Below are 23,918 nucleotides of genomic sequence, written 5' to 3' on the forward strand. Positions count from 1 at the left end.
AAATTACTTGTCCTATGTTGGTACCATATATTTCCACATATAAGACAACCATTAAAAACTATAATTCACCCCTAAAAATTGGGGGTTGCCTTATGTGTACGTATTACCCTTCTAAAAATCAAACTTTGAATTCTAAGTGATGTTTCGGTTTCGGTTTCGGTTATTGCACCGAGCCTCGGCCTCAGTGCAATAACCACTGACATAGTACATGAAAAGATTCACATTATGGAGTAAATGGATAATAAAGGTAATAAAACAATTTTTGCCGCATAGTATAGTATATATTAATGGCATATTCGAGGAATAATTCCCTTTTAATGAAATCAACTTTTATCCATGTGAGCCCAGCTGAGAAAATGTAAACATTGAGTTATGGTTGCACTCACAGCAACCTTTATCTTTCAGTAATCTTTCAGAAATTCTAATGGTAGTGTAAGTATGGTAGTAATAACATTTAGAATAATATAATATTAATTTTTCATGAAAAATTTATTATCATTTTGGTGGTAAATAACACAACTTTGGATTACATACAACTATTTAGAACAATTTAGTCATATGAACGATAATTATCATACAGTATCGTATTGTTGTTAGGGGTTGTTTGTGATTGGCAATGACACGTAAACAAATCAGTGGTTTCCCTTTTGGGCTACATGTTTAGGAAAAAACATGATATAAAATTGGCCTTGTTATTTTGTTTATTTTGAGTTTCTAATGATACAGTAAGTAAAACAGCATTCACAATAACATCATCTGTACATAACCAAAAACTAGCCTGTATAGTGAACTTCCCGGACGTATTTGCTGGGGATCCATTCCAGACACCCCTCCCCCCCACAAATAGCTAAAATCCGCGAGTACGACAATCCCTCAAAAAACATATAGAACTGCCTGTTTTGATAGTTCAAACAAAAGAAAAATACCTCTAAAAATGCTTTTAACTGAATATTTTGATAGTTTTATCACAAAAAGTGCATTTAGTCATGAAGTTGTGAAAATACATTAATTAATATTTCTCTGAAAAATATGGTGAATAGGGGAATTTTCTGCGAGTAATGATTGGGTAGACATGATCCATAGAGGAACCTGTGAACTGCTGAGTCTGCGAATCTTGAGAATGCAAATACAGGGGGTTCACTATAGAGTTGCACAAATTAGAATTGCCAGTTTCATAATTTTTCATTCACCTGTCTGATGCAAGATTCATGCCTTATTAATATTTTTTTTCTTTTTGAAGATGGAAGAAATCTTATGTAATGGTGTTAGAAAAAGTCACCGATATCTGTAGAACAACATGTTATATAATTGCATAAAACTATTTTCCATTTAGAAAAATTGACAAGAACGAAACGAAGGGATAAAAAACTTAGTACCTCAACCACTGACATACATTACTAAGTAGATATGTACCCCACTTGGTCTCCATTTGAAGTTCTGCATCATGTCATCTTCCCAGTCGATATATGAAACCCTTAATTTAATTTGAATTACCAATAAGATGTATACACATTTTTTGAGTATGAATGATCATGACAGATCCTCAGATTGTGAAGTAGTTGACCCTTAAAAAAAAAATTAAGTTATAAGTACAAAGGGCTACAATTTAGACTCATTTACAACAAAATTTGATACGTATTTGGTTGCATGACAAAGAGTACAGAGTGATGATAAAGTCTTTCCTTGATTATCAACAAGCTTATCTGAAATTGTGCTCAATAGAAACTTGTATGATGTGGTATTACATAGACCATTTCGTATATTTCTGTGTAGTACGTACATGAAGTGCTGCAGTCACCATTATCAAATGGGAGTTATGCATTTTGTGGTACCACAAGCCAAAATTCCTAATTGCTATAGGGGAAACAATTGACTGGAATAGCAGATCCAGTTTTCACCGCATGTGGATCCACCCTTCGAAAAAGTACTTTAACATGTCCTGACACCAGAGATGGGTACCAGTCACGAGTCATCGGTGGTGAGAGCAACAGCTCGATACCTCTACTATCTTTTCGAAGTATTTTCTCCAAAGTTAGAAATTAAGGTCATATTTTAATATTAAACAGAGGTTAATGAAAGTCTAGCCATGCCCAGCACAAACATACCTCCATGACGCTTTCGAAATTTTTACTTATAACACCAACACTCTAGAAGATTGACGCCATCTCGATGTTTGCGGAGTCGCTTGTGTCAATAAACTTTCCTTTCAAACTTTCCATTCCATGTGCTAAATCCGCACACCACTTGTACCCATAGACGCTGGGGAACTTTTTTCACAATAATCATCAACAATGACACCAACCCTGTCTTATCCAAGGAAACTACGATGTTTTGGTAGAAGAAGAAGAAGAAGAAGCGTGCACTAGATAATTATTTAAATAAATAGTTAAACGGCAGTATAAGGTCATGAATTGCATAAATTTTTTTACATATTCATGATTATTAACTTGAAAATATTCGTTGTTGAAAAAGTAAATAGATTCCTAACTCAATTATTCAACAGTTTTGCTGTGAACAGTACCTACGGCATTTTTCGTGCTCTGCTATTATCAGTTGCCAATTGGTATGTGCTTACCCTCCAAACTGGGTATAAGACTTACACAAAACCGAGGAAATAAGTGAAATTAGCGTATCTATTTGTAGTATATATACATATTAAAACAATTTTATCATTATTGCAGTGCTATGACAACTAGAATTCATGGAAACAGTTTGTAAATGCATTGGCGTATGTGTGAAGTTCCACTAAATTGGCAACGATGAGATTTTGCCATTGTCTGCTCGTATCTACTTTAGAAATATCTGTAATTTTTGGGGGTTAATTTGGTTGCAAAAAAGGGATAATAGACATGAATTAAATAAACATTTTGAAGAAACCAAGAAAAGTTAAACTAAATAATGAGTAAAGTAAACAATAAAGGGAATAAAGCTTTGCACCTCATAAACCATTTAGTCGTGTGCTGCCCGCAACTGTTTTTGTGGAGTGAGCGCTTAGGAACCAGGAACCGCAATGTAGTTCAAGTGCAATTTGAAGTGAATTAAGACCAAAACATGTATAATTAAAATCAAATAAGAACTGTGGAGTTCCACTTGTGATGGCAGTAAGATAAAACCACCGATTTCAAGGTAAAAGTGAATTTCAGTTCAAACCATGACCCCGGGAATAAGAAGTTTCATACTTTCACTAATATAGGCAACAAAATGTTGTTTTATTGTGCTGATTACAACTGCAATTTTGAGTAAGATCAAGAAATGTTACATATATACGCTAATATTGTTCAAATTAGTGCTGGGAAAGATGTTGGATCCTTTGCGGTTACGAACGGCATCTCAGTCGGTGGACGCCATATTGGATTTAAAAACTGCCTTGAAAACATATTTTACAAAGACCTCACATGCCTGTTTTAGTTCGTATGGCGCTTCCATATATCACAACTTCAATCTTTTGAATGGTATAACTTAAAGATGTAATTGTATTCTTGTTTCACCAATTAAATATAGAATGAATAAGGCTGATCCACGCGGTGACGATGGATCCACTGCGGTGTTTCCCTCCAGTTAAAAAAAAAACTACCAATCTCTTAACTTTTAATGCATACTATCCTTCAACATTCTCAGCACTGGGAAGGTCTTCTTTTTATTAATTTGAGCCTTTGTGAAACTGTAAGTAATGATTTTGTTTCATGATATCACTAACCACCTTGGAGGTTCTCTCTCATGGGCATCAATTAGTATGTACTGTTAAGTGCCTCAGTGGCGTGATTGGTATGGTCTTGACCTGCCACCTCGGTAGCCGCGAGTTCGATTCTCGGACATTCCACTGAGGTGTTAGAGATGTGTATTTCTGGTGATAGAAGTTCACTCTCGACGTTATCCAGAAGGCACGTAAAGCCGTTGGTCCCGTTGCTGAATACCCACTGGTTCCATGCAACGTAAAAACTCCATACAAACAGACAAACGATATGTAGTACTGTTAATTATGCCTCCAAAAATACGTACTGAAAAGCTATTACGTATATGAATTGGTCTATGGAATGACAGAACATGCATGTTCCTTTTAAGATATGATCAGGAAAGAACGGTATGATCACTGTGCATACATTTTATTTTTATTTTTTTTATCATTAGGACTGACATAACTAACAGGCTTTTTTTTCCCCCCCCCCCCCCTTAGGATTAGGAATGGCGAGGCTGCATCTTCTCGCGTAGGTAGAGCTAACAATGGAGGCAGGAGGAAACAATGTGAACCTAAAACTCGGGCAGCAGTTTGATGGACAAACCAACCTTAATAATAGTTCAGAAGTTTTTGATGTTGTTGTTGATCCTTTGACAGATTTCAAAGTGAGTTTGTCTTACTTTTTATTATGAATTTTTATATTTCCCTAGCTACTGTACTGGATTTTTCCTGTTACATAAGAAGAGTGTAGCTTGTGTATAAGAGATAAGATATATGCAGTTTGATACATAAGCTGTAAACCCTTTGAGATTTCAGGGGTTCCCAAATTCATCTTTGGCAAATCACTTATTGACTGCGTATGGACATAGCAGTGTTTTAATTTTTTTTTTTGCTCTGCATCTTAACTGATCTTGAGTATGCTGTCATTTTGAAGCTGAGTACACATGAAAAATTAAAAAGTCAAAATGACAAATTGAAGTTATCCAAAACGTTTGCAAGAATGGTACCGGTGGAATCTTAGTGCTTGGAAAAGGGATGATGTCACTAAAATCATGAAGGGATACTCTACTGGGCATGCATATTTATTGTATTGTAGAGTATAGTCATATTGTAATTTAACAAGGAGTATAGGTGTTGTGACCTACACCTTGTCACTTATACTGAATTGTTGTTTTGGGGTAATTTTCAGATATTTTTATTTAAAATTTTACTCTTTTCACACAACAATTATTATTCATGGAATTTCATGCATAATCTAAACACTACTGAAGCCAATGCCCTCTTTACAGCTTCTTGAAAGACTACAGTACTATATTTTAATTATTTTGTATTTCATAAATTGTTCAAGTTTATCACATTATGATATGATAACGTTCATGCTGTAGAGGTTATAAATATAAAGGTTTTATAGTAGTTATGTATGTGTGTGTCCCTCACAAAAAATGTCATAAATATTATTTAGTACTGAATCAATATAGATATTACATATCAGAATGGAATTATAACTGATATGTGTGTCTGTCCTAGCCAGGATTTCTGAATGGTTAAAGTAAACCCTTGTAATTTTATCTACAACATAGGGTAACATTTGAATCCTTACTAGGGCTGATGCACTTAACAGTTATAGTTCCCCATGTGTGTAAGTTATTACTAATGTAACATGTCGAAAATATGATATTAAATGGTTTTGGTAGATGTGTGCTGTTCATGAAGTGTAATGCGTACGTATTTCTCTCTATTTACAGTTGTGACAATAATTTAAGATATTAAAGAAAAAGATAAATATGAATAAGTATGAATTTTTATTGGTTCATTTTTGTAACACTGTTATTTTGTTTTAAAAGGTTATTGAATTAAGCAGTGAACCATCATCACCTCAGCAGTCTTTCAACTTGCCATCATCTGTTACCAGTCATCATTCAGCATCTGAAGGTACGCTTCAGAATTTGTCTCCAAAGCCACCAACACCCTCCCCTGAAACTTCCAGCCAGTTGATGACAGGAGAAGTCAACAAGGCATCCTCCCTCCCTTCTAGTCCCTACTACCATCCTGGCCGTACATTGCGTAACATTTTTGGTATGGAAATGTGTGATGAAGTGTTGTGTAGCTGTATCAAGTGTATACTAGAGATTGACAGCTAATCCTTTATTGTTTATTATAGTAATGAAACCTAATTTTACAAAATTCCCAAACTGCCACTCTCAGAAGTGGGCAAAACATCCAGATTGAAGTAGCATTTGCTGAGGTTAGAGGTACTATCACATACAGTTCATTACTTGCTGTGCTGCTTGAGGCTTTTCTACCCTGTCTTGCTTTTCAAATTTATTACTGCTTTGGCTGATTGAAGTTTATTGCCGTACATCTCATACGTAATGTAGTGGTTTTGTAAAAAATTTTAAGTTTAGGAAATTATTAAGATACAATGATAAACGTACAACGAGGTAGAAGTAGTAAAGTAATATACAATTGAAGTTGACAAATCCTCCAAAAAACCTTAGGCACTGCTTGCATTATGTGCAGTATCCCTGTAGTTCTTGTTATTGTGATAATCCACTGCTTCTTTGAAAGGAGTGGTAACTATTATGTCTTGGGAAAGATATGTGTGTTGCTTGGCACCTAATCTTTTTGTGTAAAGCATTTATGTTTTACTGGAACTAGAGATAGTGTTATGTTTTACTGGAACTAGAGATAGTGTTCAAAGTTTTTTTAGTTTCTTTTAAGATGCGTTGTTGAGCTTTAGTAAATGATATGTGGGATCTGTTTGAGGAGAGGTGAATTGGTAATTAAAGCAGGATCAAGCAGTTTCATCCTGTCAGTAGAAAGTAGGGCCATTTTATGTAATCGTGCTTTGCCTGATAACTCTTTTTATACTTATCATTCATGGTTACATTTTAGTGTTTTTTCATTATCTTGGTTGAAATAATGATTTTGGGCAAGTTCTAAATGAGATGACCATGGAGTTCTATTGCCATTAGAAAAGCCTAGATAATTATATCTTCCTTGTATTCAGCCAAGATTGGAATCGTAATTGACTAAGTATGTAATCTCCATTTTACCATGACCAGTGTAGAAATGTTATGCAGAGCTGCTACAGCCCCCATGAGATCAGTTTCGTTATTTTCGTGTGATTTAGTCAACTTCTTTAGCTTGCCTTATGCTTGTGCTCCAGTTGCCAGATGTTTTTCAGTCAGAAACTGCCTCCTCATAGATGCAACAAACTTTAGTGCAATCCGGAATTCCACTGGTGTACTCTAAGCTTCTGTTGAGGTTATGCTAGTTAGATGGTGAGAAGATTATGTAGTAGATAACCTATTTCTGTATATGGAATTTATTCCAGGTCTGATTAACTTATAAATTGCTACTTTCAGTAGGAGTGACCAAAAATTGTTTTTATACATTCAACTTACCTGTCAGATATATACATAGCTATTACTCCGTCGTCCGACAGAAATTCGAATTTCGCGGCACACGCGGCAGGTAGGTCAGGTGATCTACCCCCCCGCCGCTGGGTGGCGGGAATAGGAACCATACCCGTTTTCAAATTCATATTTTTTCTGTTGCTTGGAATGTAAACAACGTTTGCAGTTCCTCCTGATGGATTTTCGTGTTTCATCGCCATCGATCGTCTGGGCTAACTTTTACAGGGAAGTAATGGATCTTTGGTTCGGCATACGCTTTTGTTAACTTTTAGGTTTTTTTTTTGATAAAATTAACTTCGAAAATTTCGAAGATTAGTGACGTGTAACTACCGAAGTTTTCGGTAGACACTCATCCACTTTCACGAAAGTTCAAATGCGAACTCTTAGAACGTAAGAAATGAATACGTATAGTGTTCCCCCATTACAATGGAGGGTGCGTCTGATCGGCTCTGTCTCGCTCTCAGGTCTAGACCTCTTCCAAGCTCACAAGCCCAGAGGAGAAGGAATGTCGAAAACCGTAAGGAGGTTTCAGAGAATCCCCACCGGTCAGGCGTCCCCTCGGCAGGTTCTGTAGAGCGTCCCAGACTGCCAGGGATAGCCATTGGAAAGGCATCCTAAAACAGTGTTTCTCCCTTTTTATGCCTACTGTTCCTCGATGGATAGAAGAACTTCGAATGAATGAAATTGGCGAAGATCCTCGTATAATGCCTTCTGGTAGAATTATTCAAAATGAGAATGACATTACGTAATCGATCCACCTTTCGGAATCAGGCGACGATTTAGCGCCTTCTAATATTAGAGATCATTCAATAACATTTGTGATAAAGTCATTGTTTGAACATTTTTTCGCAACTAGACGAGAGCGCTATCCCATGGGGGTATGAAATAGTTATTTCAAAATAAAATTCCCCATATGTGCATTTTTAGATATAAATCTATCATGATGAGAACGATTTAGATTGTTCGTCAATCGAATGAATTATATGGATATCGTTGAGTGATAAAGCATATATGTATGACTTTTAAGCTTCTAGCTCCTACCATGCTTAGGACAAATCGCCTTAGGACTACGGTATGGCAAGGCATATACACATACCGAAATTTATGCTATAATGGTCAAGTGAAATCCTTACAAAATTTCCTAAATTAATATGGTTTACCTTAATGTAACAGTATTATAGAGGATTCTATTACGCTAGAGTATGAGTTATATGATGCTATCGTGTCTTCGAGAAGTGATCGGATTGAGAGTAGGATAGAACATTTTTCTTCGTGTTAGAAGAGGTTTCCATGAATTACCAGTACCCTTCTAGGACTTTCCTAGGAAGGAATATGTTTAAAAGAATTGTTTAGACGACACCTATTTAGTTTCTAGACTTGTCGAAGTCTCGTTCGCTTAATTATGCTTATATAAAAACTTCCTGAAGTTCGATAATAATTTTATAAGATTCCTTTATTTAATGGAGTAACAGGCAACTCTGGAAAGGGAAGGCCAGACGGCTTTCGAAGACTGCTTTTGCTTTGAGACCAGTCACCAACGGAATGCAGTACCATCGTGTTCTCAGTCGTGAGCGGTCGTTTACAGCTCTCTCTCCTGCGGAATGGGATAACTAACCGTATCTCTTCCCTACAATCGTGGTCTTAGCCTCGGATTGAGGGAATACTGAAGCTATCATAAATAAAATATTGTCTGCCTTTTGTTAAGAAGCTTTCAATAAGAAGGATATTACAACCTTTCAATGCTGTTTACCGTAGGTAACATGAGTAAAGGATTCTAATGCAGCAGAACATTATATTATTTAATGCACTCATACTTACGAAAGCATGGCTTATTAGAGTACATACTTAGTGAGAAGAGAGATGTAATAGAGATTCACTTCAAGACTACGGTATGGTTAAGTCTTTCGAGAAAGGACACAACCGTATTTAGAATCGGATATTGCGCAGAAGTTGTATGAGTCGGATGGGAAACATTCTTTTAGTGGGAAATGGTTTCCCTGAATGGATTATACTAAGTATATAAAAGTTTTTCATAATAAGAACGGAATTAACATATGAAAGGATGTCGGGTACCATAAAGACACAGATGTTCTGGCACATAACATAAAGATAATTAGTAGGAGGCACCAGCCTGGCGCAAATTGCGCCAGAAGCGCCAGCTTGGTGCAATAAGCCAAGAGCACCATCCAAAATATTTCTCGTTTGAGCGAGTTATTAAATAAAAGCAATGCAAGAATTTGCGAGTCCGTGAGAACCTCGATCGACGATAATAACTTAAAGTATGTCTAACATTTATTGCAAAGAGTTGTGAGAACCTGCGAGAAGTCTTCTTCATAGATCTCTTAGTAAGAAGAAGACGAACAGTCTTCCTGTAGACTGCTTCCTTTTCCTCAAACCATGCCATAAGGAATCATAAGCGCCAGCCAGACGCCTGGCTCTAACTAGAAAATAATTAGTTAATAGATATACCTTAGAGCAAATTATGCTTTCCTACATAGAGCTGGGAAGTTACTCAGTCCCTCGCACTGGAGTGGTCCTTCTCGTTCAGGAAAAAAAGGGGGGGGGGATACGGAAGAATTAACCGAGGAAAGAATAATTCCCCTTCCGATATACTCGAATTAGAGGAAAATTGAGAAGAAACATCCAACTATGGAAGTACTGTCGAATTATAGGATTCTTACAGCACCTCTTCTTATTTTGATATCGAGATTTCCTGACCACGGTTGCAAGCAATGGGCCATAAAGGCTCCAGCCAGGCTTTAACCAGGCGATAGGCGCCAGCCAGGCGTGAAGCGCCAGCCAGGCGTGAAGCGCCAACCAGGCGCGAGCGCCAGCCAGGCACGAAGCGCCAGCCAGGCGCGAGGCGTCAGCCAGGCACGAGGCGTCAGCCAGGCGCGAGGCGCCAACCAGGCGCAAGACATCAGGATCTCCAATTTCTCAGTATTTGGAGATAGACTTTCCAAGAGTTTCCTCATTGAGAACTAACACAAGATCAGTTTTTTCCTGACAGGGACACAAGTTGTCGCACAGGCGGCCGTGGCCCTTGTCAGGATTAACTGAAATTGCTGAAGTCTCTAACAAGAACAGACTTCTCATGTCAGGTAATATAGTGGTCGCGTGAGCGACTTATTTCCTGGCAAGAGGAGTTGTTTTGGGAGAAACTTTCTTTGCCAGATCAACCCTCTACTGACAATTATTCTAGATATCGCACAGGCGAACGTAGTACGTGTCAGGATAAGTGGGTTCTTCTGCTTTATAGACCTTTACATGGTGAAGAGAACCGATATCTTTAGAGGTCTCTCGCTTTCCTCAACGTTATGAGACAAGTGATAGAAAATATATCGGACTCATAAGTTAATCTTGGTGCAGGTTTTAGAAAGACCTTGGCAACCCCTTTTTTATTCCACGTTTCGGCTAGTCCCTTGAACCATGCAGCTCCTCTTTCTCCTCTTTCATTGTTATTAACAGGATATTATATTATCCTACTCCTATGTAAACATATAACAAGGGAGACCTTGTAATGTTTTGGTACTGGAAAAGACTCGTAGGAGCTCTCAGTATTGGGTGAGAGGCTCTTTCAAGTATCTGAACCGTTTATTACGGCCTGATGTCCTAGGATAGGAATCTTGAATGATTCTCCTCGATCCTGGATCAATTATTAGCAGAATAGGATAATAATAATTTGTTGTTTTGCAGAATAACGATGATAGAATTTTCCATTCTCTCGTTGCCCAGGCACGAGGTCAGGAAGAAAGAATATAAGAGAGAGGTAGCAATATACGCCATCTTTATGTTATAGAAAGGGGAATAAAATTTAGTCTTTTTTCCCCTAAAATATAAACTCTTTACAGAATGTAAGACAAAGGGCGTCAGAGAAAGAGAGGATAATACGTTATGCCTCATTTTAGACTTAGAGAGGTTGGATTCTCAGAGGTGACGTTCTTCTCACAGCAGGTTGTGGAAGTCCTTTCCAAGACAGTCTGAATATTCTTTCAGCATCTATTTTAAATGGACCTTAACAACCTCTCCACTCTGAGTCTGTCTGTGTGCAGACTGACCAGAAGTGGACATGAATGAGAGGATGTTTCAAAGTAAATGACAGTAGTCATGGATAAGATATATAATTACTGCAGATCGTGCTAGAGGGAATGAGGAAACTGTCCTCTTCCGATACCTCTGTGAACCACATAGCGGTTTTTTTTCTTCCCTTTCAGAGGGAAGAATTACCTTTGTATATATCTGCTATCAAAGAACGCAGTAAAAGGCTATACCCTGTCTCTATAAAGGGAATTGGAGATAGCAGATCATTAAGATCTTCGGGATCTTATACAATACCTCTATACGACAAGACTAGGAGATCTTATAGTTACCATGGGATCCTATTTGGGCCTCAGATTCCGTGTTCTGACAAGATGGAACTGCTCCTCATCAATGTTTCTCTGGGTACTAATCGACCAAAAGGACGAGTGAGATTTTGGGCTTGGAATCTGGAATCAAATTCTAGAAAGACTCAGCAATGGGTTCCTGCCAGCATGGTATGTTTGGCAAAAGAACTAAAACCTTTTTTCCTGGATCAACGCTTTCAGATAAAGGATTAGTTGTCCTGGCAATGTATTTACGTTGTCATCTACAATAGAAGATAAGGTTTAAACGTTTGCTGACAGAGTCTTTGGAATACGATGAGGGCTCAAAACTACTTCCCAGAAGGTTTGAAGAGATATATTTAAAGAGCTAGAAATCGGGAATCCTCCCAATTTCAGCTCAGTCTCTCCTTAGACTTCCAGGCTCTTTCCCTGCCTTCGTGCAAGGATAGGGAAGATTTTGCAACGAGAGAACTCATCAACATGTAGGAAGAGTGCTCGTTAGCAACGGAAGTATCAAGTATGATCCTCCTCGGAGGAAGACTGGTCTCTCGGACTATTAGATTTCCTATCGTCTACTGGATGTAGCTGACTAAAATTACCTCCCCTTGTTGCAGAGGCCATAAGCTCAAAGTGAAAGAATTTCTTCCACCCTTTTCCATTCTCCTGATAAGCGATTGTGGATGTTCAGACTTTCGGACAATGTAGCGCCAATCAGGCGCCAAATGCCAAACAGGTGTAAAGACGCCAGAGCAAGACAGTCCAAATAAACACTGTCATTGTCTGATGAGGAGAAGGAGTAGGCCTCCAATCTGGCGCAGATGCGCTAGAGGTGAATAAATCAGGCAAATAAAGTGTCCGAGGTGGACATCGCCAGTTTTCATCGAGACTCTTAACAAGCTCGAATCTCCAGCAAGTGGGGAGAAGTCAGCCAGGCGCCAGGCATGAGGAGCCAGCCAGGCAAGCGAAGCACCAGCCAGGCGCGAGGCGCCAGCCAGGCGTGAGACGCCAGGCAGGCGCGAGACCCTAGGCAGGCGCGAGGCGCCAGGCAGGCGCGAGGCGCCAGCCAGGGGCGAGGCACCAGCCAGGCGCAAGCCAGGCTCTGGGTTTCATCCAGAAGAGATCTGTTTCAAAGAAAGCCCTGGTCTTCTTTGGAACAGTGGAATCTCTAAAGCACTTCTTGAGTAACTTGATGATTCCTTCAAACAGCTAAGAATTAAAAGCACTTGAAGTGTGAGCTTTTAACAATTCTTGTTCTTTCCATAACAATATGTTGTGAGAGTCATATTAGCTGTAATAACGGGAGATGCAACTCTGTGTTGACTTCTCTTTGCACGAAGGAGATCAAGTGGGCCTATGAGAGATCCTTCTCTCTTTGTTATATGTGTCCACGGATGCGTTGCTGGGATAGGGAGCCGACACTGATCCTTAACTAGTGAATTAAAATTTTTATTTATTTTTTTATTTTAACATAAGTGTATTATTTTCTGGGGTTATTTGAAATGAGTTTGGGGATGGCTCTTTTCGAATTAAGCACAAACCCTCGTGTTAGGATCAGGTGATCGGGATCGGTGTTGTGCTCCTTAAATTATGCCAATAGGCATTGGTGTATTGTCGTGTAAGTGGATAAGACCCCATTGACAAATGACCACTAGATTCTGTCAAGTAAGTGGATAAGACCCCATTGACAGATCTACAAGAACTCTTAGCCATAGGTCACATCCTCGCTGAGGCTCTTGAGACGAAGCAGACTACTAGCAATAGCTAGGAAGTCGACCCTTCGTCTAAACACATAGGAACCAAGGTTTTATTTATTTATTACCTACAATGTATGTTGTTTACCTGTCTATTCAGTAATAGCTGTCTTTTACCCTCCACCAATGGTGTGAATCAGCTATGTATATATCTGACAGGTAAGTTGAATGTATAAAAATGATATTGTTATGATACAATAAAGTTTTATACATACTTACCTGGCAGATATATACAATTAAATGACCCACCCAGCCTCCTCTCAGGAGACAGCTGGAAGAAAAAATATGAATTAGAAAATGGGTATGGTTCCTATTCCCGCCACCCAGTGGCGGGGGGGTAGATCACCTGACCTACCTGCCGCGTGTGCCGCGAAATTCGAATTTCTGTCGGACGACGGAGTAATAGCTATGTATATATCTGCCAGGTAAGTATGTATAAAACTTTATTGTATCATAACAATATCATTTTTAAGTTTTTTAATCCTGCTATTTGCTTATGAGACGACATTTGGTTTTTTGACAAGTCTTCTCAATTCCAAATTTTCAGTGACCAGCTCACTTTCCTCTGAAGTGTGCTGTATTTTTTTTCATAAGGTAAGAATTTTACTAGTTTAGAAACTTGTCTAAAATTTACTTAAATTGCTCCTCATGTGAGGGCAGCGGCTGGCCAGTATAGGGCGAAAAATGCAAAATCATGAAAAAATTCATGGCGCTTCGTATGGCAATGGAGAATGCGTATTCGAAATATTTCGTCAAAATTCCTCTTACTTTCATAGTTACAGGGTAATTAATAAAAGTAACTCAATAAGCCAAAAACATTGATCCGTACAAGAAAGTGCAGTATTTCTTCTGTTATCGTAAATTTTGATAGTTACTATTAAACAAATTGTGAGCAATGGCATCTGTAGAGATTCTATGAGTCGTAAGATGGGAAGACTGCTTTACACCCTTCAGTGCAAGCAGAAACATGAAAGTAAGTACTACACGTTTGAGTTTCATCTGTGACATTCGCTTGCTTTTACGTCTGTTTTTCTTTGTTTTGGCAAGGTTTTCATCATGCCAAAGAGGAAAAGACAAGCAAAACATCTCGCTAACATTCAGAAGAAGAAAATTTGCTCTAATAAGAGTTCAGAAGATTGTAATATCGGCGATATTGGCAGAGTTAGTAAAGGAGAGAGAGAGAGTGTTGCAAAGGATCTTCATTTATGATTAAATTATGATAAATAACAGTTTTGGTTTATTAATACCCAAAAGAAATATAAAATTCATAATAATCATGATTTATATAGATTGTCTTTGTAAAAAGACAAAGAAAAAACTTTGAATGCCCGTATCTCTATACTTATTGACCTTCAAATTATATCTTCTCCCTTAGTTTTAAAGCTATAGCATTGAAATTTGGTGTATAACTTTTAAAGACATTATAGAACAATCAAATCTAACCCTTTTTTCCAAATTTTATTTCTTTTTTTTCTTACTTTTTTCCTGATTTATAGGGTTTATTTTTTGCCATAATGAAAAAATTCATATCTAGTAAAAAAATTACTTAGAAAAAAACTTACATTTGATCTGAGGTCTATATCAGGTCTTAATATTAAGTATCAAGGGGAGAGATAGAATTTGAAAAATGGTTAATTTTTGGGATAAATCGCACTGGCGTCACAAAACCGAAGGTTAGAGGCGACAATCATATGTGGTTTGAAGATGTCCCAGGTTACGGTATTAAGTGGTACAAATGCCAAATTCCTGTCCTTAAAAAAGAGCATTAGCCCGCTGGCGCCCTTAAGCAATGTAAAATCCACTGTTTTATATAACTATTGACAACATAACACTGTTGTATATAGACTATAGATTGTCCTGTAAGTTAGTGACATTATTGAGTCTCGAGTATTATAGATAGATATGCAAAAGTGGTACAGGTATTTGTCCCTTGTGCTTTAATTCTGCTGTAGCTGCTGCTAATTGCCTCATTAGATGAAGCTTTAACTTGGATGTTATATTGGAGTTGGGGAACAATGTTGTAGCAGTTATAAAAATTTTAATATAACTGCCTTTATAAGTTTTTTTTTTATATTTTATTTTTATTTTTGAAAGTAATTAATTCTGTTTGCATTGTTGGTTAATTCACAGTAGAACTCACTGGGTCTGCTGACCTCTTGAAATCTTACTTTGACTAGAAAAGTTTGGAGTTGCTTAGTTTTTTTGCAGTAGTACTTTACACAAACATTTTTTTTATTGGCTTTTCAACCATATCATGAATGGTAATTGTGGGGTATGAGTGATACTTACAAGTTTACTGGGTGCTTGTGTGAAGGTTTTATATTTCAAGTATAATCTTTTTCTTTAATTAACAGAAGGGTTCTCATTGTGTGGCAATACTGTAGTTATTTCATATAAGAATTTTGTTTGCTATGAAATTTACTAATGTTTAAGAATAATAGCATTAATGGAAATTGAAAAACATTAATTTTAATCATTTTACTGAATTATTTAAAAGTTAGAACTGCCTGGTTTGCTAAAACTTATGAAAATTACTACGAAATTGGTTTTAGAAATATCCAATAAACATCGTTGTATCAATGCTCATTGCATATTTTAGAAAAAATTTGTTTTATGTAAGGCTGTTAGTATTTAACGATTTTTTTTCAAACTGAAAAATTGTAGTAGTATTTTTTAGTACTGCTAATTTTGTAGTGTATTGATACAGCTGTGAAAGAATGGGTTTTATTTTTTGAAACCTTGTGGAACCATCTACTTCTGGGAAATACTTGGTTAAAGTAGCATTCCTTCGTATATTTAAGATCAAAATTGTTAAAGAATCTGTGAGTTGGGGTTTTAAAGACTTCTCTTTATATTTTAGGAGGGTTATATTATAAGTTAAATTTTACAGTGATGGGCTCTATTATTTTTTTCTTTATCCATGTTTTATATCGTAGCTTTTGGTGTGGACAGAAGGACTTATAAATAGCTTTTCCCTTATGAAAAAATTTGTTTGCTTAAAATATTTAAAGACATATATATATATAATAATAATGTAGGTGCATATTGTGTGACCCTTTTTTTTTAATCATCATAAATTGTGCAATGAGACCACAGTGTCCCATCCCCAGACTTGTTTGGCTTGCCCAAAGAATTTATCCTTGAATGAGTAAAAAGTGGAGTGAAAATAAGGAAGTTGGACAGCTATACAGCTATCTAGCAGTCAAGAGGTCAAAGAGGATGATAAAAAGTACTGAACTGCTTGTGCACGTGAATTATTGATGTGCAAATAGTGCATGGAGAAGCTCAATTCAAGATGCCTGTGTGCTTATGCATAGTATATTATATTTTGAGCCCACCTATGTTCTCTTGTTTTTGTTGGCATATGTAATTATTGTTTTGTAATGATTTTAGCAAAGCTTTTAAGAGGTATTTTCTTAATGATCCAGCTGGGTTACAGTGTGCTAAAATGATTAGTTGGTCACTTTCACTCATTATGTCAAATTCTCTTCATATTAGTTCATTTTATAAAGAATCTTAAGTGGAAATGGTATCCAAAAATTGCAGGAAATTTATAAGTTGAGCTTTTACTTTATTTCTGTTGTATTTCCTTAAGTACACATTTTTAAAAGTTCTAATGTGCTTTCCAAGTCTAACATTTTAAGAGCAGCATTTTAATGTGCAAGCCAGAGTTAGGTTTTATCAGAATTAGGGTATGTGAAATAAGGTATAAACTATTTGTCTTTTTGTAAAAAATCTCAGGGATTATGTGTCACATTAGGAGTCTCTTTAACTGCATAAAGAGATTAGCGAGAATAGTGTTGACAGGATTATAATTTCATGAAGAGATTGGCGAGGATAATAATAACGATTATTTTACTGTATTGATGCAGATTGTGTAAAATTTATAGTTTCGGAATGTAAAACTAAATAGGGATGTATAGTTTTGGAATAAAACTAAATAGGGATATGCCTTACTGTAAAAACACAGTATGAATTCTTTTAACAATGACACTCCAACAGAACACCTATATGGTCTTTAGAGGGTCACTTTTGCCAATTGCTCCTCAGGCTTTTCCCCGTGTAGCTGTCCAACTTCTTAGACATGGTTTTAATTCTATTTTCATGTTGCTTATAAACAAATCTTTTGGGTAAGCCAAATGAGTACAGAAATGTGACCAAGTGGATTTCTTATCCTGTGAGTTATAAACGGATCACGCTCTATCCCCCCCCCAGCGGAAGTGATGTTATAATGAGAGAACCAAGCATTGGAATGTAGTGATACTTTTTTTTAAAATCTTGTAGTCATATTGTAAAAATATAGCAATGCTTTGAAGTACACTTAGATTTCTTATTGCTATTATGTATATACAGGCGGTCCCCGGGTTACGACGGGGGTTCCGTTCTTAAGATGCGTCGTAACCCGAAAATCGTCGTAAGCCGGAACGACGTTCTTGAAAACATGTCCACCGGGAAAATTTCACTACTAATTTGCAATTTTTCTTAGGGCCGTATCTCTAAAATTATCACTAATTTACTTTTTTCATGTGCAACACTGTGTATTCACAAATTACTGTATATTTTCATTAAAATACAAGAGAGAGAGAGAGAGAGAGAGAGAGAGAGAGAGAGAGAAAAATAACTCCTTACGGTTTCAATAGATTGAAATGAATGTCTGTAGGCAACTTTTTCCCCCTCCCATAAATACATATATTTCTCCAGAGAAGAGAAAAAGAGAGGACTGTGCAATTATGTTTGTCTGTCTATCATTTCTTTTGCTGAGAGCGAGAGAGATAAAAGGAAGAAATAGAAACACCAAATGTATGACAAGTATCTTGTGGAGAGAGAGAGAGAGAGAGAGAGAGAGAGAGAGAGAGAGAGTTGTCCTTACAGTATTTAAAAGAGAGAAATGGAATGATTATTGTATTTAAAATATACTCAGATATGAATTTTGTACTTATAGTATTATTATTGGAAAATATTAATGATAAACTTATTACATACACGTCCATGAAAATGATCTCATCTCAGTAAGAGAGAGAGAGAGAAAGAGAGAGAGAGAGAGAAATTACATAAAACCATTAAATTCGTTGACCATTGTATGGCATTGTTAAGCTCGAGTGTCACTCGAGTTGAGGTGGGGAAATTGATACAGAAAGAGACAAAGGGAAGAATTTTCTTTTGAAATTAGTTATCGTATTATTACTACTTCTATTGTTATTATTATTATTTGAAAATATAATAAACACGTGCATCTACCATAAAAATTCTCTCATCTCAGTAAGAAAGAGGAATTATCCTTACAAGTGAAATGGAAAGGTCATTTTCATCTCTTTAAAATACGACCATTATGAATTTTGTAATTAAAGTTTTATTATTATTATTATTATTAAATAACTGAAATTATCAATAAACATTTTACATACTAGTACCATAAAAATTCTTTCATCTCGGTAAAAGAGAGGAGAGAGAGAGAGAGAGAGAGAGTGTGTTTATCTCTCTCTGTTCTCTCAAAAAATACTTATAACGCTTCCAGCGAAAGAGAGGGAGGGAGTTAACACTATGATCCATTATTATCTTGTGTGGCAAAAGAGAGAGAGAGATAGAGAGAGAGAAGAGAGAGAGAGAGAGTTAACCTTAATTAAAAGTGACATGGATAGATTAGTACGTATTGTATTTCTTTAAAATACTATCACATATGAATTTTGTAATTACAGTTATTATTATTATTATTATTTGAAAGTATTTAAAACAAATAGTACAAGTACATAAAAAATCTCGAGTCTCAGTAAATGAGAGAGAGAGAGAGAGAGAGAGAGAGAGAGAGAGAGAGAGGGGAAAATGTCAGGACCAGTGATTGCAACACTGCAGCTCTTCCCCCAAATTTTCCCCCTCCTGGCTGTCACACCCCAAATTTTCCCCCTCCTGGCTGTCACAGAACTTGATATATCTGACAGTTTTTAGTACCTGAATCTGGAGAAAAGGTTACTGAAAGTTACTTGAAGAAGACTGGGGTTTCCTTCATTCTTCCATAATTTTTTAAATATAAGCTAAAATCTTACTAATTCACTATGGTATTTTCTTTAATGAATTGATATTATTGCTGTATAAATTAATATAATATTTGAAAACTAGTAAATCATTTATTTATCATACTAAAAAACATACATCTTTGTAGTATAGAGAGAGAGAGAGAGAGAGAGAGAATTATAGTGATTATTTTCGTTGGAAAATACAGAGAGAGAGAGAGAGAGAGAGAGAGAGAGAGAGAGAGAGACTGTGCTAAACTATAAAGGATTCTTATCTATCATAGTATGTGTTTTTTAAAAGCATCGTAAATTTGGAGCGTCGGAAGCGTCAGCGTCGTAACCTCGGAACAAGCGTCATAACCCAGGGCGGATTTTTCAATGAATATTTAAGAAAAAGCGTCGTAACCTCGGAACGTCGTAAGCCGGACCCGTCGTAACCCGGGACCGCTGTATATATTATATATATATATATATATATATATATATATATATATATAGATGTATAGATGTATAGATGTATATGATATATAGGTATATAGAGATATATATAGATATATATACGTATATAGATATATAGATATATATATATATATATATATATATATATATATATATATATATATATGCATATAGATATATATGTGTATTAGATTATATATATATATATATATATATATATATTATATATGATATATATATATATATATCTATATATCTAGATCTATGTATGATCGATATATATAGATAGATATAGATAGATAGATATATAATATATATATATATATATATATATGATATATATATATATATATATATCTATAATATCTATATCTATCTATATCTTATATATCTATATATAGTATATTGATACATATATATATATATATATATATATATATAAATATATATATATATATATATATATATATATATATACGTATATATGTATATATATCTATATATATTAGTCTTATATATATATATTATAGAATTATATATATATCAATATATATAATATCTATACAAAATAGATAAATAATATTAAATATATATAAATGCAATTTATAATGCATATATATTTAATATATATATAGATATAAATATATTATATAATATATATATATATGTATAAATATATAGATATATGTATATATATAGATATTTATATTTATATATATAGATATTATATATATATATATTATAATATATATATCTTATAATATTAATATATATCTAATATATATATATTATCTATAATATCTATATATCTATAATATCTTAATATCTATATTATATATATAGATATTATAGATATTATAGATATAATATATATAGGTAGTATATAATATATATAGATATATATATATATATATATATATATATATATATATATAAGATATAAGATATATATATAGATATATATAATAGATATCTATCTATATATATTCTTTTATATATGATAATATAATAGATAGATATATATTATAGATTATATTATATATATTATATATAATATATATAAATATATATATATTATAATTCTATATATATATATATATATATAATATATATATATTATATATCTAATAATGATTATTATATATATAATATATATCTATCTATATCTATCTATATATATTCTATATTAATCTATATATCTATATCTATTAATATTAATCCTATCTATATATATTCTTATTAATATATCTATATCTATATCAATATATAATATAATATATATTATATATATATATATAATACTATATATCTATATATAAATATATTTCTTTATTGTTATATTATAATATATTAATAATATATATATAGTATATATATATTTAGTTTATACCATATTTATAACATAATTTATATACATATATATATATATCTATATAATTATATTATATATATAATATCTATATATTATCTATATATCTGTATATTCTATATATCCTATATCTATATGTATTTCTATATATCTATATATCTATAACTTTCTTTGTATTTATAATATATCTATATATCATATATCTATATATATCTATATCTATATATATCTATATATATATATATATATATATATATATATATATATATATAATATATATAATATACATATATACATATATATATAATGTAAGTATATTGTGTAGTTATTGCTTTATATTAAGTGTTTATATTTCCTGTTAGACACAAACATTTGGAGCAGCGACGTAAGCTTATCTAGTGGTAGTGGCACTAGCAGCACTGGTTGTGCGAGGGATAGGGCTGGTAGTAGTGGTGTTGGTGGTGGAAGTAGTAACCATCATCGGCTGGTAGTTCCTGAAGTCCATCGATTTGGCTATAACCCACCATGTGCAGGTTCTCCCCATGACCTGGCTTCCTGCCCTGTAGCCTCAGTTTCAGCTACTCAGAAAGGTCCCCAGGTGAGGAGATCAACCTTTGGAATTCTCTTCTTGGTACCCTCTATACTTTATGTCATAACCAGGAATAGTTTGATCTTTTAAAGTCATAGTAAAATTCTTGATTTTATCACTGGCTGTAGATAAAGTTTTTCATTTATAAGAACCCATTTTTAGTTTGATTTTGTAAATGAATTTTAAAAGTTTACTAATTATTGCTTGCATGTTGTCACTATACAGGAAATACACCACAAAAGTTTGCAAGTTTTAGTGATTCTAGAACTGCTGTAGAGTAGTACAAAAATTTCCTTGGCTAGCAGATCTACTATTATAAATCACATGAAGCTGGTATAAATGAATTTTGCTGAATCCGGGCTTATGTTGGCAATGTATGGTACAGATAGTTTCAACTTATAAATTCTCATAAAATCTAAATGTTGGTTAAGCACGTGCATTATGCTTCAACACGTTTTTATCAAATTTCACTTTGTTTAGCTTAGCAAACTCTAATTCCAACTACTATTTTTTGGCTGTCTGTCCACACACTACCAACAGGTTTTCTTTCTTAAATTCCAACTTCTAAACTGAGTCTGCTGTCTTCTTGCTTGATATCTATATTGTGACATGACCCATTCTGCTGTAAAAAATCTGGAAAAGACCATTAAATGCCAAATGCTTATATCCAAGTACAGCTACCAGTATAAAGAATTTTACAATTTTTCATTTCTTACCATTAAAATTGGGCCTAAAATATTTGTTCTTTCCCCTTAAGAATTCCCTCATTGTTAGATCAGGGTTTGACCATCTTTCCTGATTTGTCTAGTCCAGGAACAGTTATTCAAGAAATTGTATTTCTGTTAATAGTACTTACTTTTCTTTTAGTTTAGCTGAGAATTACTGAGATGAGCACTGAGTTTAAAAGATTCTGTTTTATGAAATTTAGAAAATACAGTGTTCCTGTGGAACACAAGAACTGTTGGGCATGCTTAGGATAGTTTTATATATAGCAATTCATTGGTTAATCACACTATTTGGGTGAAGCCCTATTTATATAGTGGAAATATCAGTATGTAGTCAACAAGCTTTGTCTATCACAGACATTAACACACCTTCATTATGTTCTCTTAGGGAGATTAAAGAAGTGGAAACAAAGAAAAGGAAAAGTGACCAAATTTTTATATGAAGTTTTACAAAATAGTGCTATATGTTTAGTATGATAGGGAATATATTGTGCTACTAGTACACGTTTAATTCATAGTTTGTTCATGAAACTTACCTGTCAGATATATATATAGCTGTATTTTCTGAAGTCCGACAGAATTTAAAAAACTTCCGACACACGCAGTGGTCGGCCAGGTGGTTAGTACCCATTCCCGCCGCTGGGAGGTGGGTATCAGGAACCATTCCCATTTTCTATTCATAATTTTTCTGTCGCAGGTGCTGGAAACACCTGTTTCCAGTACCTCCGTCTTAGATTTTGGAAACTTCATTGCCGCTAAGTATCCTAATTGTCTTTTAATTTATTTACTTGGATTTGTGGCTAGGCATACGCTATCTTAAATTGATTTGAATTTGATTCATTTTTGTATAAGATATCTGAATCTAGTTAGGCTAGTTTCAGAGGGTGTTATCTGCAAAGATAGGGTGTGGCTACCGAAAGCTTCGGTAGATCCGCACTTGGTATGCACGAGGGGTATGAGTCTTGCTTCTTTGTTGAGATTTGTCATGTAAGGAGTGTGAGACTTTGTCTAATTCCGTAAGGAAGACGTATGATTCGTATGTATGCAATTAATCAGTAAACATGTCTAATTCCGTAAGGAAAACGTATGATTCGTATGTACGCAATTAATCAGTAAACAAAAGTCAGGGTAGTGAACCTGCTAACCTTCCTGTAGACTTTATTTTGCCTAACCCTGTAGTAGGCCTACAGGTTATGAATATGTCTGCGAGAGGTGATCGCTCTCCTTCATTGTTGTGAAGAGTGCTACTTCTGTTATTGTTACTCCTAACCCTGTAATGTTGCCTTCGGGCCCTAAACAGTGTCTGTAGAGGTTATTGCCCTTTCTCTAATACTCTTTCGATTCGTATCTTAGAATCGAAAGTGCTTGCTTTAGAGAGCAATAGTGAAGTGGCTAAGTGCAGTGACAGTGCCCGTTGTGTAGTGGAGGGTGTGTCAGATCGGCCTTATTTCGCCTCTAGGCTGGGACCTCTGCTTGACTCCCAGGACCCGGGGAGAGAGCATGTCGAAAGCCGAAGGAGGGTTACGAGGAACCCCCACCGATCTGGCGTGCCTTCGGC

At 34.9% G+C, this 23,918-nt stretch overlaps 1 protein-coding gene across 4 annotated transcripts in view; it reads left to right on the top strand.

The window, feature by feature from the left end:
- Positions 1-23,918, top strand: part of LOC135226192 (golgin subfamily A member 3-like) — a 107,622-nt gene that overhangs the window by 28,120 nt on the left and 55,584 nt on the right. The window contains exons 2-4 of one of the 4 annotated variants that reach the window (XM_064265663.1): positions 4,175-4,341; positions 5,521-5,752; positions 21,409-21,644. In XM_064265663.1, coding sequence (XP_064121733.1) covers positions 4,222-4,341; positions 5,521-5,752; positions 21,409-21,644 — 588 coding nt within the window. In that variant the 5' untranslated portion in view covers positions 4,175-4,221. Of the gene's footprint in view, positions 1-4,174; positions 4,342-5,520; positions 5,753-21,408; positions 21,645-23,918 lie in introns of those variants that run through there. The other 3 variants (XM_064265716.1, XM_064265763.1, XM_064265846.1) reach the window with 3 other exon arrangements.

Source organism: Macrobrachium nipponense, chromosome 11 (assembly GCF_015104395.2).
Source record: "Macrobrachium nipponense isolate FS-2020 chromosome 11, ASM1510439v2, whole genome shotgun sequence".
NCBI lineage: Eukaryota > Metazoa > Arthropoda > Malacostraca > Decapoda > Palaemonidae > Macrobrachium > Macrobrachium nipponense.